This window comes from Scyliorhinus torazame, chromosome 7 (assembly GCF_047496885.1).
Source record: "Scyliorhinus torazame isolate Kashiwa2021f chromosome 7, sScyTor2.1, whole genome shotgun sequence".
NCBI lineage: Eukaryota > Metazoa > Chordata > Chondrichthyes > Carcharhiniformes > Scyliorhinidae > Scyliorhinus > Scyliorhinus torazame.
In genome coordinates, this window is record NC_092713.1 from 132,875,412 (window position 1) to 132,889,871 (window position 14,460).

At 44.8% G+C, this 14,460-nt stretch overlaps 1 protein-coding gene across 5 annotated transcripts in view; it reads right to left on the reverse strand.

The window, feature by feature from the left end:
- nos1apa (nitric oxide synthase 1 (neuronal) adaptor protein a) overlaps positions 1-14,460 on the reverse strand; it is a 595,509-nt gene that overhangs the window by 159,774 nt on the left and 421,275 nt on the right. For all 5 annotated transcript variants that reach the window (XM_072511504.1, XM_072511503.1, XM_072511506.1 and 2 more), the window contains one exon: positions 1,375-1,516. In XM_072511504.1, the coding sequence (XP_072367605.1) occupies positions 1,375-1,516 (142 nt within the window). The remainder of the gene's footprint in view (positions 1-1,374; positions 1,517-14,460) is intronic.

Below are 14,460 nucleotides of genomic sequence, written 5' to 3' on the forward strand. Positions count from 1 at the left end.
GATGGGCCAAATGGCCTCCTTCTGCACTGTAAATTCTATGAATATAAAAAAACAAAATATTCTCAACACTCAAATGCCTACTTCAATGTATACATGCCATTTCTCAGCTGATGATTATTGCATCGCATTTCAATCAAACTTTGAAGCCTGAACAGTTTGCCTGACCTCACGAAGCATCAGCATCATAGAGGTAGCAACGAACAACCAAACACTCAAGAGCTGGGCTTCAGCACTGGAGATATCCTCATGACCAAAGGGTGAATGTGTGGATCGGGGTGGGTACCTGAGCACGATCTCCCTAATGTTCCGCTTGGGGTCTGGAGTCTAGGGGCTCCTAATGTGGCCAAGCATTAAGCATGCAGAGCGAGGTTCTCCAGCACAACTGGCTTGCTGGATGGCACTCTGAGAAAAGGCAGAACATGTAAGGGTGGGGGAGGCTTGGGGGGTTTGAGGTTCCCGGGGTGGAAGCCCTGGCTGATTGTTGGTCTCTCTCCTTCTCCAATTCCTCACAGAGACCAAAATGGATGGTGCTGCCGGTCCCGCAGAGGATGCCTTCCCAGTGCTGGTGGCAGCCCAGGCAGCTAGACACTGAAGAAGGCATTGTGGTTTGGCAGTGAGTGTGCTTTAAGGGGCCATTATTTAGCCACTTGTGGGCTTCAATTGGCACAAGCGAGGGATGGTGGCCTAAGGCCTTGCCCACCACTTGTTAAATCATGGTCAGATTGGGTTGGGCAAAAGGCTGCAAAAAAGGCATTCGTGAAATTTTATGTCCCTCCCTTCTCCCCCACAACCAAAGACATCCATAGGGCACCACAAACTTCTGCCCGATGTCGGAACATAGCCCGGAATGGAATAGGATAGGAGTTTTAGATCGGCTGGTGTTAATGGAGGATTGGTGGCTGGTCAAGAGAACAGAAGAGTAGTGATGTCTGAAGATCACAAATGGAAGACCAACTGGGCAGCAGGTCGGATACTCTGCTCAAGGTAAGACAGGAAGATGAGGTTTAAACAACCGGAGTCAGAGGTCATTAGAAGATGGATTCACTGGTGTGGGGATGAAGCTTGTGGCTGGAGTCAAAGACAATGGCTGCTACTGGCCATTGGGACATTTAAAGGTAAGCATTAAAATAAAACGAAACACCAACTGTTCAATGAGTGGGATGTTTAAATAATAAAATTGCAGATTTTCCATTTTAAAAAAGTATATATTTGCTGAAGTTTTTCTTTGGACACCCAGCCTCACTGACCTGGGACATGGGTTACCCTGGTTACCTATAGCCCAGGGGTCCATTAGTTGTTTCTCTGGAAGAAAGATTAAAAAGATTATTCCCCCCATTATAGAATAAGTCACTGAACATAATTAAAATGTCATACCTGGGTCATTGCTGTTTTCAGCACTCTCTTCACTTTCGTGGTCCTCCTCTCCAGCCACATTTTGCTCAGTGTGTAGGAGGCTCAGCTTGTGGCATACTTCAAAGGCTTGCCCTATAGTTCGCACTATCCTCATTGCTTGGCTCTGTGATGGAGAGTAAGAAGGGGGAGACTATTACGTCAGTGCAACTCAGTGAAATATAGTTGGCATTGTTACAATATTTAGATGATAAACTTTCAGAATGGGCCAGTGATTGTGTAATACGGATCATCGTTTTGTACGAATAAGAAATACAGAAGAACTATGTGCACAATGTGGACCATTCACAATGAAGGTTAATCCTTCTCCTTCCTTAACAGACCAACAACACTTCTCCATGAGGTTTATGGCTCTTCTCTAATGAAAAGTATTTGTTTACAACAGGCTCTTTGTGCTATCTCCAGAAGTCACTCTGTAGAGAGGATATACTACTTATTCACTGACGACTTCCATTTCTGTAGCAATTATCATTAGGCTGTAAAGTAATCCAGACAGGTCACCCCGGCTTTGGCTTTGCAGTCTGAACAGGAACAAAACCCTGAATGAGTAGAACTTTTGCACCAGGGTTAAGTTCTTGAGCTTCGACCACGAGTCATCCAGACTCGAAACATTCCAGCATCTGCAGTAATTTGATTGTTAAGTTATTGATTGTACTGCTGCTCTGTTTATTCAACAGGAAAGCTTTGCAGCCATTGAATAGAAGAACGCTCCACATGAGCAGCAAGATAATACATTGTGTGCAGCACCATGTCAGAGATACCTGCCCTGACCAAACAGTACCTCATCTGATCGACCATGGGTGAATAATGCTGGCAAAGTATGGGTCACAGGTGGTTTACAAATTGTTCACAGTTCCAGTGGATACTCCCCCCACCCATCGCCCTACCCTCTCTTCCGCCTGCCTCGGGATTCTCTTCAGTGCCCTCCCTAAGTATTTCCTGCTGAGTACTAGCGTGTGACCAAGCATGCACGAGAGTTCTCCCTTGGGCAGAATATTTGGCGTTCCAGCCAGACAGTGTAAACAAAGTATTTGCTGCCTGACTGGAACCCACATGGCAGTTACCATTTTCAAATGAGGAGCTGCATTATAAATATCACATCAAACAATCAAACTACCGTTTATATTTGCTAACAAGCTGCTAACGGTGCAAACCTCTTTCAATAGTAATCCTCGAGCCTGGGTCCCAAAGGGTTCCCACCACAGTGGCAACGTTGAGTGTATTCTCTGCCATTGCTTCGGTCTACAGGAAATGGACATTTCCTCATTTCAGCCCCAGTTACTCAACTTTGCAGGGGGCCACATGCAGCTTTTGACCATTTAATGCGGCAGAGGGATGAAGTTCAAAGTTATCCACAATTTTTTAAAAAATGCTAGAACAACCTTTCATTCCAATTTACATGTAGTCACAATCCCAAACATAACCTGCTGACAATAAGGTTACTGTGTTTCGGTGAGTGATTACAAGTTTCAACTCAGCCCTTGTCTCTGTCATACACACACTGACAGTAATAGAGTGAATTGATCTGCAGCCATATTTCCAATTGATGAAGCATTTTCCCTATTTTTCTCCTTTCTTATTTCTACAATCACATGGTAGGAAATTGAACCAGTATTTAACTGTACCACTCTACTTCCAGCTGTACCACTTTACCTCTAACTGTACCACTCTACCTCTAACTGTACCATTCTACCTCTAACTGTACCACTCTACCTCTCTTGGTGCTTTGAGAGTGCAGCGTTCAAATTAGTCCACAAATTTAGTCGCAATCCATAACAACCCACATTAACGCACACTTAAAAGTAATCACATGCATTCAGAGCTCATCCATCAGGTTTCGGAAACAGCAGGCCAGAATTGATAATCACACAGGTAGCTCTGAGTTCTCCCCGCAGCTGAGAAAATTAAAAACATTAATTTCAGCTTCTGCTTTCCATATGTCATGGTAGCAATAACAAATGGACGGATGTGAGTGTTTGCACACCATGTAGCCCTTTGTCACAGAGCGAAAGCAAATGCTAATGCAGAGTCCACTGTTCAGGGCATCTCCCTTTTCATACCCATTTTGCCTTCTTCAAACCCCTCACCCCTTTACCCCATCTCCCCTTCATCTAAACTCCCGTCTTCCCCTTCATACACACCTTCTCTCCTTCAAACCAACCAACCCTCCCCATCTCCCCCTTAATATCCAATCTTGTTCCCACAACAAATGCACAGATCAAATCACTCAAAGACAAACATATTATATAATGGACAGAATGTTACACCCATCCCCACCCAGGCCGGTTCTCAGGCAGAGGGGGGAGGGAGCATAACGTTTTTTATTTTAAAAAAATATTTTTATTAAGGCATATATAATTTTAACAATTTTCAAGAGGAAAAACAACAAAGTAAATAACATCCACCCAACCAACAACCACACCCAGCCAACGTGGCTTACATACACAATTACCCAATCCCCCTTTCCTACTAACTATTTCCCACCTCATCCAACCCCCCATGCCTCCCTCTTTCCTTTTACCCCCCCCCCTCTCTGCTGACAGCTTAATTTTCCCCAAAGAAGTTGATAAACGGCTGCCACGTCCGGGCAAACTCTAGCATCGATCCCCTCAGGGCGAAATTGATCTTCTCAAGCCTGAGAAACCCGGCCATGTCACTAACCCATACCCCCGATTTTTTTTTTTGGGGGGGGGGGGGGGGGAAAGCATAAAATTGCATGGATGGATCCCCCCTCCCCCCAACCGGGATCCCAGATGCCCAAACCTAGACCATTTTCACAGAGGGACAGATAGGGCCTTGGGCAGGAAACCCAAACATTCCTGCATTAAGATCTTTAAATAGTCACTTTTTAGCCATTTAAGGAACTTTTGCCACCCAGCCTCAATTTTTAAGCTAGTGAGCATGGGTCAGGGTTGGGTGGGAAATAGGAAGAACCAATTCTCTGTCTCAAGACGGGAAGGGTGGTCATGGGAGGGGCTGTGCCTCAACCTGATGGCCCCTTCAGATTTGGGGCGCCCTCCCTGGTCGACCCCCAATGCCACAGTCACCCCCTCCCCACCTTCCAGGACATCCTGCTCCGAGACTCTTGTGACTTACTTTAATAATGGTCCTGGGACTTTGTTCCAGACAGTTACAGGCAGAGTGCTGCAGTACCTCTTTTGGCCACTCCAGCGCTGTACCTGTACAGGGAGGAGAACCTTTGGGTAATCAGATTGGCTGACTGCTCTCATAGGGGGGGATTTCCTTCCAAGGGCTGATGAAAGTCCCATCAGCTGCCAATCAGAGTTCAATTGAGCATGATATGGCAGTGGGCCTCTGAGCGGTGGGACAAGTTATGCGCTGACTCTCAGGATGGTAAATGCCAGCCACTCGCCATCCTGAAAATTCTGCCCAATATATATGCATGCATACTCAAATACATTCATGCATACCCAAATATATATACATATATATATATATATATATATATATGGCATATATTTATGTGTCAAAATCAGTAACCCTAATATATTTAACGCAAGTTTAATCTGACGCCTGCTAAGTGACTGTATAAAGGAAACAATTCAGCTGTAAAAATCATTTTAATTTAGTGTTTAATGACACAAATAGGAACATTTGCTTATACACAAAAGCAGCCCAGTGTGCATCCAATATCTATGCCCTGCATTGAAAATAGACATTTTACTGCATCTGTCTGTGCATGCACAGATGCCAGCCCACACCCTGACAATGTGGATCAACACACTGCACCCCAGGGCAAAAGCTCACCCTGAGCTTTTTTTTATTTAAAACGCGAGTATGAAAATGACATTTCGGCAAAATTGGAATGGCAAGGAAATATAATCTATAAAATTCATTTACTTTTAAAATGTTGGTGACACAGCGAAAAATATACTTTAATGAGACACTGAAAACTGAAATGCTACGAATATGGTATTCAGAACTGGAACATTTAATCCAATTAACTGAAAGCTTTCCAATGATGAAAATTATGAAACAAATATCCATCAATAGCATGATTATGTAGAGGTATCTGTGCTTGCCAAACTTCTGCTTGTACAACAACAATCCTAATTTCCATTAAAATTGTGCCTTTAACCTAGAATAATATTACAAAGCGCTTCACAGAACAACAATGAGATAAAAGTGGATGTTGAGCCAAAAAGGAGAGGGTGACTAAAAGCTTGGTCGAAAGGTGGTTTGAAAAGAGAATTTCAATAGGCAGAGAGGTCAATAAGTTGAAGGAGGACTTGAGAGTTCCTGCAGAAAACCTCCTATTTAATTATCAGCAGAGTTACCAAGTATGTGGCATTGTGCTATTTTTCACATATTCCCTGAGAGACTTGCTGGGTGTACAGTCATGCAGTCTGTTAGAAGTTCTCTTGTAGCTCACAGGCAAGTGCAAGCTCATATGAGACTATTAAATCATGGGAGGACATCCCAGGCAAGCCCAATATCCTGTCCTCACTCAATGTCCAGAGAAGCACACTTTCTGGCTGAGGTTAGCAACCAGACCGTGAAACTCTCCCCGACATTCTGCACTCATTAGTCCCAGGTATCTGAGGCCAATTGCACCATGAACGGGGACTAAAACCAGAAACCTCACTGATTTTAAGGCTCCATTTCAACATCAGGGAATGGATGAATCCACTGGCTCATTAGACGTTCTATGTCACAGGCTAAAATATGGTTGCATGAGGGGAGTGGCACGTGGCGCAGTGGTTAGCACTGGAACTATGGCGCTGAGGATCCGGGTTTGAATCCCGATCCTGGGTCAGTGTCCGTGTGGAGTTGATTGAATTATGGAGTGCAGAGTAGAATTTCAGAACTTGATAATAATATCTGAATTGACAAACAGCGAGAATGATAAAAATCACCCTCAACTTGACATAAGCTAGCACGATGGCGGAGTGGTTAGTACAGGTGCCTCATGGCGCCGAGGACCCGTGTTCGATCCCGGCCCTGGGTCATTGTCAGTCTGGAGTTTGCACATTCTCCCAGTGTCTGTGTGGATCTTACCCCCACAACCCAAAAAGATGTGTAGGGTAGGTGGATTGGCCATGCTAAATTGCCCCTTAATTGGAAAACAAAATAAGTGGATACTCTAAATTTTTTTATTTAATTTTTAAAAACCTTGACATAAGCTATTAGAAAGGTTAGGTAGAGGCAATGTAGACCTAATGGCACAATTCTAAAGAGTGTGTAGGAAGAGTGGGACCTGATGGTGTACGTGCATTGATATTGAAGTAATAGAACATACTGAGAGAGTAATTAGCAAGGCATATGGGATCTTGGGCTTCATAAATAGGCGCATGGAGTAAAAAGCTGGGAGATTATGCAGAACCTTTATAAAGCTCTGGTTAGGCCCACATGCCACCAGTTCCATCCTTCTCCTTGTCAACATTCTGAGGCTGAGCTAGATTCTTCGCAAACCTGATGACATATCCATGCCATTACTAACACTGCCGAGTTCCACTGCTGTAGCACCACCCGATATTGGCTAAAGCTCATCCACTGCTGAAACCCTCATCCATGCCTTTACCAGGATGTTGCCTGGTATGGAGGGCATTAGCTATGAGGAGCGGTTGAATAAACTCGGTTTGTTCTCACTGGAAACACGGAGGTTGGGGGGGCGACCTGATAGAAGTCTACAAAATTATGAGGGGCACAGACAGGATGGATAGTCAGAGGCTTTTTCCCAGGGCAGAGGGGTCAATTACTAGGGGGCATAGGTTTAAGGTGCGAGGGGCAAGGTTTAGAGGAGATGTACGAGGCAAATTTTTTTACACAGAGGGTAGTGGATGCCTGGAACTCGCTGCCGGATGAGGTGGTGGAAGCAGGGACAATAGTGACGTTTAAGGGGCATCTTGACAAATACATGAATAGGATGGGAATAGAGGGATACGGACCCAGGAAGTGTAGAAGATTTTAGTTTAGCCGGGCAGCATGGTCGGCACAGGCTTGGAGGGCCGAAGGGCCTGTTCCTGTGCTGTACTTTTCTTTGTTCTTTGTTCAAAAGGTAAACTGAAGTGCTAGTGTGGAAGGCATGGAGGGGAGACATCATCAAACATTGATGTAACTTTGATGGACTATGGACTTCAGTTGGAATATAATTAGAACACATTTTTGGAAACTATTTGTGTAACAGATGTGGGGGCATTTATTTCTTCTGGTAAGACAGTGGTTTATGATTGTTTGAAATTCCACTGTTGATAATCATTAAAATAAAACCAGTGGTGACAATGTTGATAGTAGACCAAGGAGATGACTTATATTCTGGGACAGGAGTGGGAGGAAGAAGAAAACAATTTATTTACCAGACTCTTAGGGTTTATACGTTTTACGATCCACAACATAAAAGAATTCCAACCACAGCTTTCTCATAAATTTCAATTTTTCCATTCCTCAACTCTGAAGATTTCTTCAGGCAAGTTTCATATTAATAGAAAGAAAAAAAAATTGCATTTATATATTGCCTTTCATGATTTCAATATATCCTATTGCATTTCATAGCTAATTGATTATTTTGAAATGTAGTCACTGTTGTGATGTAAGGAAATGTGGCTATCAGTTCTGACCCAGTAGGGTCTCATACACAACAATAAGATAAATGACTTACAGTTAATAAAAGGTTCCAACTGAAGGATAAATGTTGGTCAAGACACTGGGGAGAACTGCCTTTCCCTTCTTTAAACAATTCTACAGATATTTTACATCTACCCGAGGGTAGACCCCTCTGACAGTGCAGCGCTCCCTTGGTACTGACCCTCCGACAGTGCAGCACTCCCTCAGTACTGCCCCTCAGACAATGCAGCATTCCCTCAGTACTGCCCATCTGACAATGCAGCACTCCCTCAGTACTGCCAATCAGACAATGCAGCATTCCCTCAGTACTGCTCCTCTGACAGTGCAGCACTCCCTCAGTACTGATCCTCTGACAGCGCAGCACTCCCTCAGTACTGCCAATCCGACAGTGCAGCACTCTCTCAGTACTGCCCCTCCGACAGTGCAGCATTCCCTCAGTACTGCCCATCTGACAATGCAGCACTCCCTCAGTACTGCCCATCTGACAATGCAGCACTCTCTCAGTACTGCCCATCTGACAATGCAGCACTCCCTCAGTACTGCCAATCCGACAGTGCAACACTCTCTCAGTACCGCCCCTCCGACAGTGCAGCACTCTCTCAGTAATGCACCTCCGACAGTGCAGTACTGCTCCTCTGATAGTGCAGACCTCCCTCAGTACTGCCTCTCTGACAGTGCAGCGCTCCCTCAGTACTACCCCTCCGACAGTGCAGCACTCTCTCAGTACTGCCCCTCCGACAGTGCAGCACTCTCTCAGTACTGCCCCACCGACAGTGCAGCACTCTCTCAGTAATGCACCTCCGACAGTGCAGTACTGCTTCTCTTGACAGTGCAGCGCTCCCTCAGTACGGCCCATCTGACAATGCAGCACTCCCTCAGTACTGCCAATCCGACAGTGCAGCACTCCCTCAGTACGGCCCATCTGACAATGCAGCACTCCATCAGTACTGCCCATCTAACAATGCAGCACTCCCTCAGTACTGCCCCTCTGACAATGCAGCACTCCCTCAGTACTGCCCTCTGACAGTGCAGCACTCTCTCAGCACTGCATTGGAGTGGCAGTGGAGGAATTGTATTTGAGTCTCTGGAATGTAGCATGCACCAACAATCTTCAAACTCAATAGGTGAGAGCTGTGCCGTGAGCCAAGACTGGCACCTAACTGAAACACAACGGACATTCCAATAGTCAAGAAACCAAAGAAATAGACAAAAAAGATCATTAAGCGCTCATGTCCCTCTGCATCCTCGGATGTATCCCATTGGACAGTGCCTCTTCCGCTTCCTTAAGCCTAACAAACTTAGCTAAAAGTTTCCTGTTAACCATCATAATATTGTCTTGATGAAAGGTCATCAACCTTAACGGTTGGCTCGGTTTCTCCCACCACAGATGCTGCCTGACCTGCTGAGTGTTGCCACTGTTTTTATTTTATATTTATATTTCCAGTATCTGCAGTATTTTGTGTTTGTAATGATATTGTTTATCCCACTCTCGTGCACTTCAGGAATCGCTTGCTCTTCAATACGCTTTTAAGAATCCTATGACCAGAATCCCATGTTATGTCAAATGTGTAGATAGCACCGATATAGCGGTTTGGTGTTCGGTCTGAATCAGGAATTCTGTCTTCTATTTCCTGACTAAACGGGTTCCTGGATCATCAAGATGAAAGCCAATAATTGAATTAGTTGCTTTAGTGAGCTGCTGCATCCATCCATTTCTTCTTAATGAATGCCAAAGAAATGCCCGCTCCATGATTTACCAGTCCATTAGGAAGACTGTTCAATTTAATAACACTAAGTATGCAGTATAATTTATTAATGTTACTCCGAGTTTGCAAAGAATGCTACTAGATTAGGCGGGGTCCAATTATTACTGTTGTAATGAATGCTTTAAATACCAGCTAAAGTAAAAGATAACACTGCATCTAAAAACAGAAAGCTCGTTGAGTGGTTTAAAATAAATAAAATGTAATTGTATGATTAGAAGCTGCACACTTAGTAACGGCCATTGCATGCACTTTATGGATAAAGGAATGACTTTCCATTGAACTGCAGCCAAATCCAAAACAATTCAATGTGGTGCCACCCCACAAACACACTGCATGGTGTTGATTCCAGTCAGCTTACATGCTTCAATTCCACTGTGGAAGATCAAGCCATTCTGAGCAACCCGAGTGATTATCAGGCTCACCTCAGTCTTACTGAACAGCCTAATCTGGATAGAAAAACAGGTGTGGACTAATGCCCCATCCTGAATACAATATTCTGCAATGGAATTCATAATGGGACTCCTTGCCGATTTTTTTTTTTCATTTCTTCATGTGATGTGGGTGTAACTGGCAAGGCCACTGATTTGTTATGTTGTAGGTGTAACATAAGCAGCTTCCTTGTGGTGCACTTGACAAAAGAAGGTTCAGACGTGGAGATAACTTCAACACGTTTATTCTATTTACACTTCTATTACTCGGGTTCGACACTACTGCTAATCTCACTATAGCTACCCAGAGTGACTAACCAGCTGCTGCAATCCATGTGGTGGGTGTACTATTGAATCAACCCTGTGTCTCTACTCACTGACTGTCTCCACTGGAAAGAGGCAGATCATGTGTGTGGTGTCCTTTATATGGGTTGGTGTAATGCCCTCTTGTGGTTGTGTCACCTCTGTGTGTATCGTGAATATCCATTGGTCGTGTCCTATCTAACTGATCTATTGGTTGAGTGTGTGTGTGTGATGTTTCTGGTGCTCCCTCTAGTGTCTAGCTAGCCTACATGCATTTATATTGATGCACATCACCACAGCCACCATTTCTTGCCCATCCCTAATTGCCCTTAAACGGAGTGGAAGGTCTTGCTAGGCCATTTCAGGGGGCAGTTAAGAGTCAGCCATGTTGCTGTGGATCTGGAGTCACATGTAGGCCAGACCAGGTAGGGGTAGCATTTCCTTCCTTACAGGACATTAGTGAACCAGATGGGTTTTTACAGTCACCATTGCTGAGACCCGATTTATTAATTGGATTTAGATTCCACCAGCTGCCGTGGTGGGATTTGAGCCCATGTCCCCAGAGCATCGCCTGGGCCTCTGAGTGACTAGTTCAGTGAAATTGGGTGGGATGCCCCCCCCCTTCTCCGGGGCATCTTTTGCAGTGGCGGAGGCAGCCTGCCATTAATTAGCCAGTGGTGGGATCACCTCGGGCTGCCGCTGTCAGTGGGGTTTGCATCTTTCTCTGTGGGGAAACCTGTAGGAGGGCTTGCCATCAGCAGGACCGGATGATCCTGCCAGCGGGAACGGCAGAAACTCACACCCATTACTATTATGCCACCAATCCCCCCTAATAGAAACACACAATAATAGAACATAGAAAAATACAGCACAGAACAGGCCCTTCGGCCCACGATGTTGTGCCGAACCTTTGTCCTATATTAATCATAGATTAATATTGTGGGCTGCAACTGCTGACCATTATACGCTTCAAGTAACACTTCCAGCTCGGTCTGCCAACCCTACAGGATGGCCTGGAGTCTCCAAGAGTTGAAGATTAATTTTCGGGCCCTGGTAAAAAACTACAGGGGCATTAAAAACGGTTGCGTTTTTCTCAATTTCCTTCATTTCGTTAGTTTTTAAAAATTGTAGATGGATAAAAAGGACATTTAACTTGACGAGCATCAGCCAACTGGACAATGAAAAGTAATTTTGCATTCCAATTGGCTGTGCGACTACAGTGCGCCATGGTGATGGACGCATTGGGCAGCCAATGGAGGGAGGGTGGGGGTATATCCTGTGTTAAAGCCTCCAGGAATGCCTTCAACCATAGTAGGCAACCCTCTACACTCAGGATGTGGAGATGCCGGCGTTGGACTGGGGTGAGCACAGTAAGAAGTCTTACAACACCAGGTTAAAGTCCAACAGGTTTGTTTCGATGTCACCTTGGAGATCGCTTACCCGGAGATCAGAGGCTGAATGCCCTTGACTGCTGAAGTGTTCCCCGACTAGAAGGGAACATTCCTGCCTGGTGATTGTCGCGCGATGTCCCGTTCATTCGTTGTCGCAGCGTCTGCATGGTCTCGCCAATGTACCACGCTTCGGGACATCCTTTCCTGCAGCGTATAAGGTAGACAACATTGGCCGAGTCGCACGAGTATGTACTCGTGTATGTTCCAGTCGGGGAAAACTTCAGCAGTCAAGGGCATTCAGCCTCTGATCTCCGGGTAAGCGTTCTCCAAGGCGGCCTTCAAGACGCGCAACAACGCAGAATTGCCGAGCACAAGCTTATAGCCAAGTTCCGCACACATGAGTGTGGCCTCAACCGGGACCTGGGATTCATGTCACATTACATTCATCCCCCACCATCTGGCCTGCGAAATCCTACCAACTGTCCTGGCTTGACACAATTCACACCTCTTTAACCTGGGGTTACTCCACCTCTGGATCTGTAAAGATTTAATCACCTGCTAATGCTCGCATTCCAAGCATTGTCTGGCATCTTTGAATTTGTCTATATATATGTTTCTGGAACGTACCTCTTCAGTCACCTGAGGAAGGAGCAGCGCTCCGAAAGCTAGTGACATCGAAACAAACCTGTTGGACTTTAACCTGGTGTTGTAAGACTTCTTACTCTACACTCAGAGCACAGGTCATTGACTCAGAGCACAGCATTCTTCAAGTAAATGAAAACATTAGAATAGGTCAATGAAAAATGCAAACTATGTAAGCTCTGTGAGGGGTCACAAATTGGTATTTGCAAACTGTCCTTAGGAGGCATCTCTAAGTTATTGTCTAACTATCAAACTGTGATTACAATGGAGCTCTGTGATCAGGAGCACTGGCTTGGATTCTAAGAGGCAAGATCCTTTATTATGTAATGAGAATGTTCCAACAGCAGCCATTCTTTCTTAAAATGATAAATCAAAAGTACTTTTTTGTAAATTCTCAAAAGGTGAAGCATCTCTGCAGTTTTAAAACCAGCTTTAGAATCACAAGGCCCGTCAGCCCATCGTGCCTGGACCAGCTCTCTGTAGATCTATCCAACTAGTCTAATTTCTTTGCTCTTTTCCCACAACCATGTAAAACATTTTGCCTTCTGATAGTTACTCAAGTCTCTTTTGAAATTGATTACTGTATCTGCTTCCACTGTTCTTTCAGACAGTACATTCCAGCTCTCTCGGCCAGAGGTAATCTACAGCTGTTAATTTTGAGACTACCTCCCAGAGGCCTTTTGCTTAAGTGCACTCAAGGGCGGCTGGAGATCTACTACTGAGGTGCTTCACATGAGGCATGAAAGCAGCAGCACAGATCTACACCAAGTACGACAACGCATTTAAGCATCACTCAGTGCTGAGTAGCTTTGGTAAATGTTTTGCAGCATTGAAACAGGTAGCTATTAAAAGAAGACGTTTTCTGCCCTTCACAAATGCACTCACATCTATGACAGCTTTTTTTTGGGAGGTTTCACCTGGAACGCATGAAGGTTCTTCAAAGACCAAGGGCCGATGTAGTTATTCTTTTTGAAGTTGTGTGAAATGTCTGATTAAATCAGCACTTATGACAGTACAGACTTTCAAAGCAAATAGTAGTTTCTCATTAGGAACTGTTCTTTAAAATACAAGATCCACAAGGTGAGACAATATTTTAACTATCTTACAGGGTATGCACAATATGGTAATGCTTTTGGCAGGAGAAGACCCTTGGTCCATCTAGCCCACCTGATCACAATAATCCTTGGTACATTTTAAATAAATCCAAATCCCATTATTGGCAAGAACCCATTTTTCATCTCCTCTAGAAACCCATTCAGGTTCCATGTGAATGTTGTTAATACTGTATATACACAAGAACTAGGATGAGGCCATTCGGCCCCTTGAGACTGCTCTACCATTTGACAAGATCATGACTGATCTGGTTGTGGCCTCAACTCCTCTCTCCTTTCTGGCCCCCATTACCCTCAACTCCCCTGTTGATCAAAAAGATATCTAATGCAGTGGTTAGCACTGGGACTGCAGTGCTGAGGACCCGGGTTAGAATCCCAGCCCTGGGTCACTGTCCATGTGGAGTTTGCACATTCTCCCCATGTCACCCCCACAACCCAAAAGATGTGCAGGTTAAGTGGATTAGTCATGCTAAATTGCCCCTTAATTGGAAATAAATATAATTGGGTACTCTAAATTTATTTAAAAGATATCTAACCCAGCCTTGTATATATTCAATGACGCTGCCTCCACTGTTCTCTAAGGCAGTGTTTTTCAAACTTTTTTTCCTCAGGACTCACTTTTGCCAACCTGTCGACCACATGACCCACCCCATCCAACCTTCGTCGCGACACACGTCGGCCGACCTTGGCGACACACATCATATTCGCTTACCTTTAATGCAAAAGGAGAGCCTGCTTGATCTTACTCCAATCAGGTTCACATGAGGAGAGGGCAATGTGCACAGCAGGTGCAGACTTCAGCCAGTACCTTTGTGCCATCTGC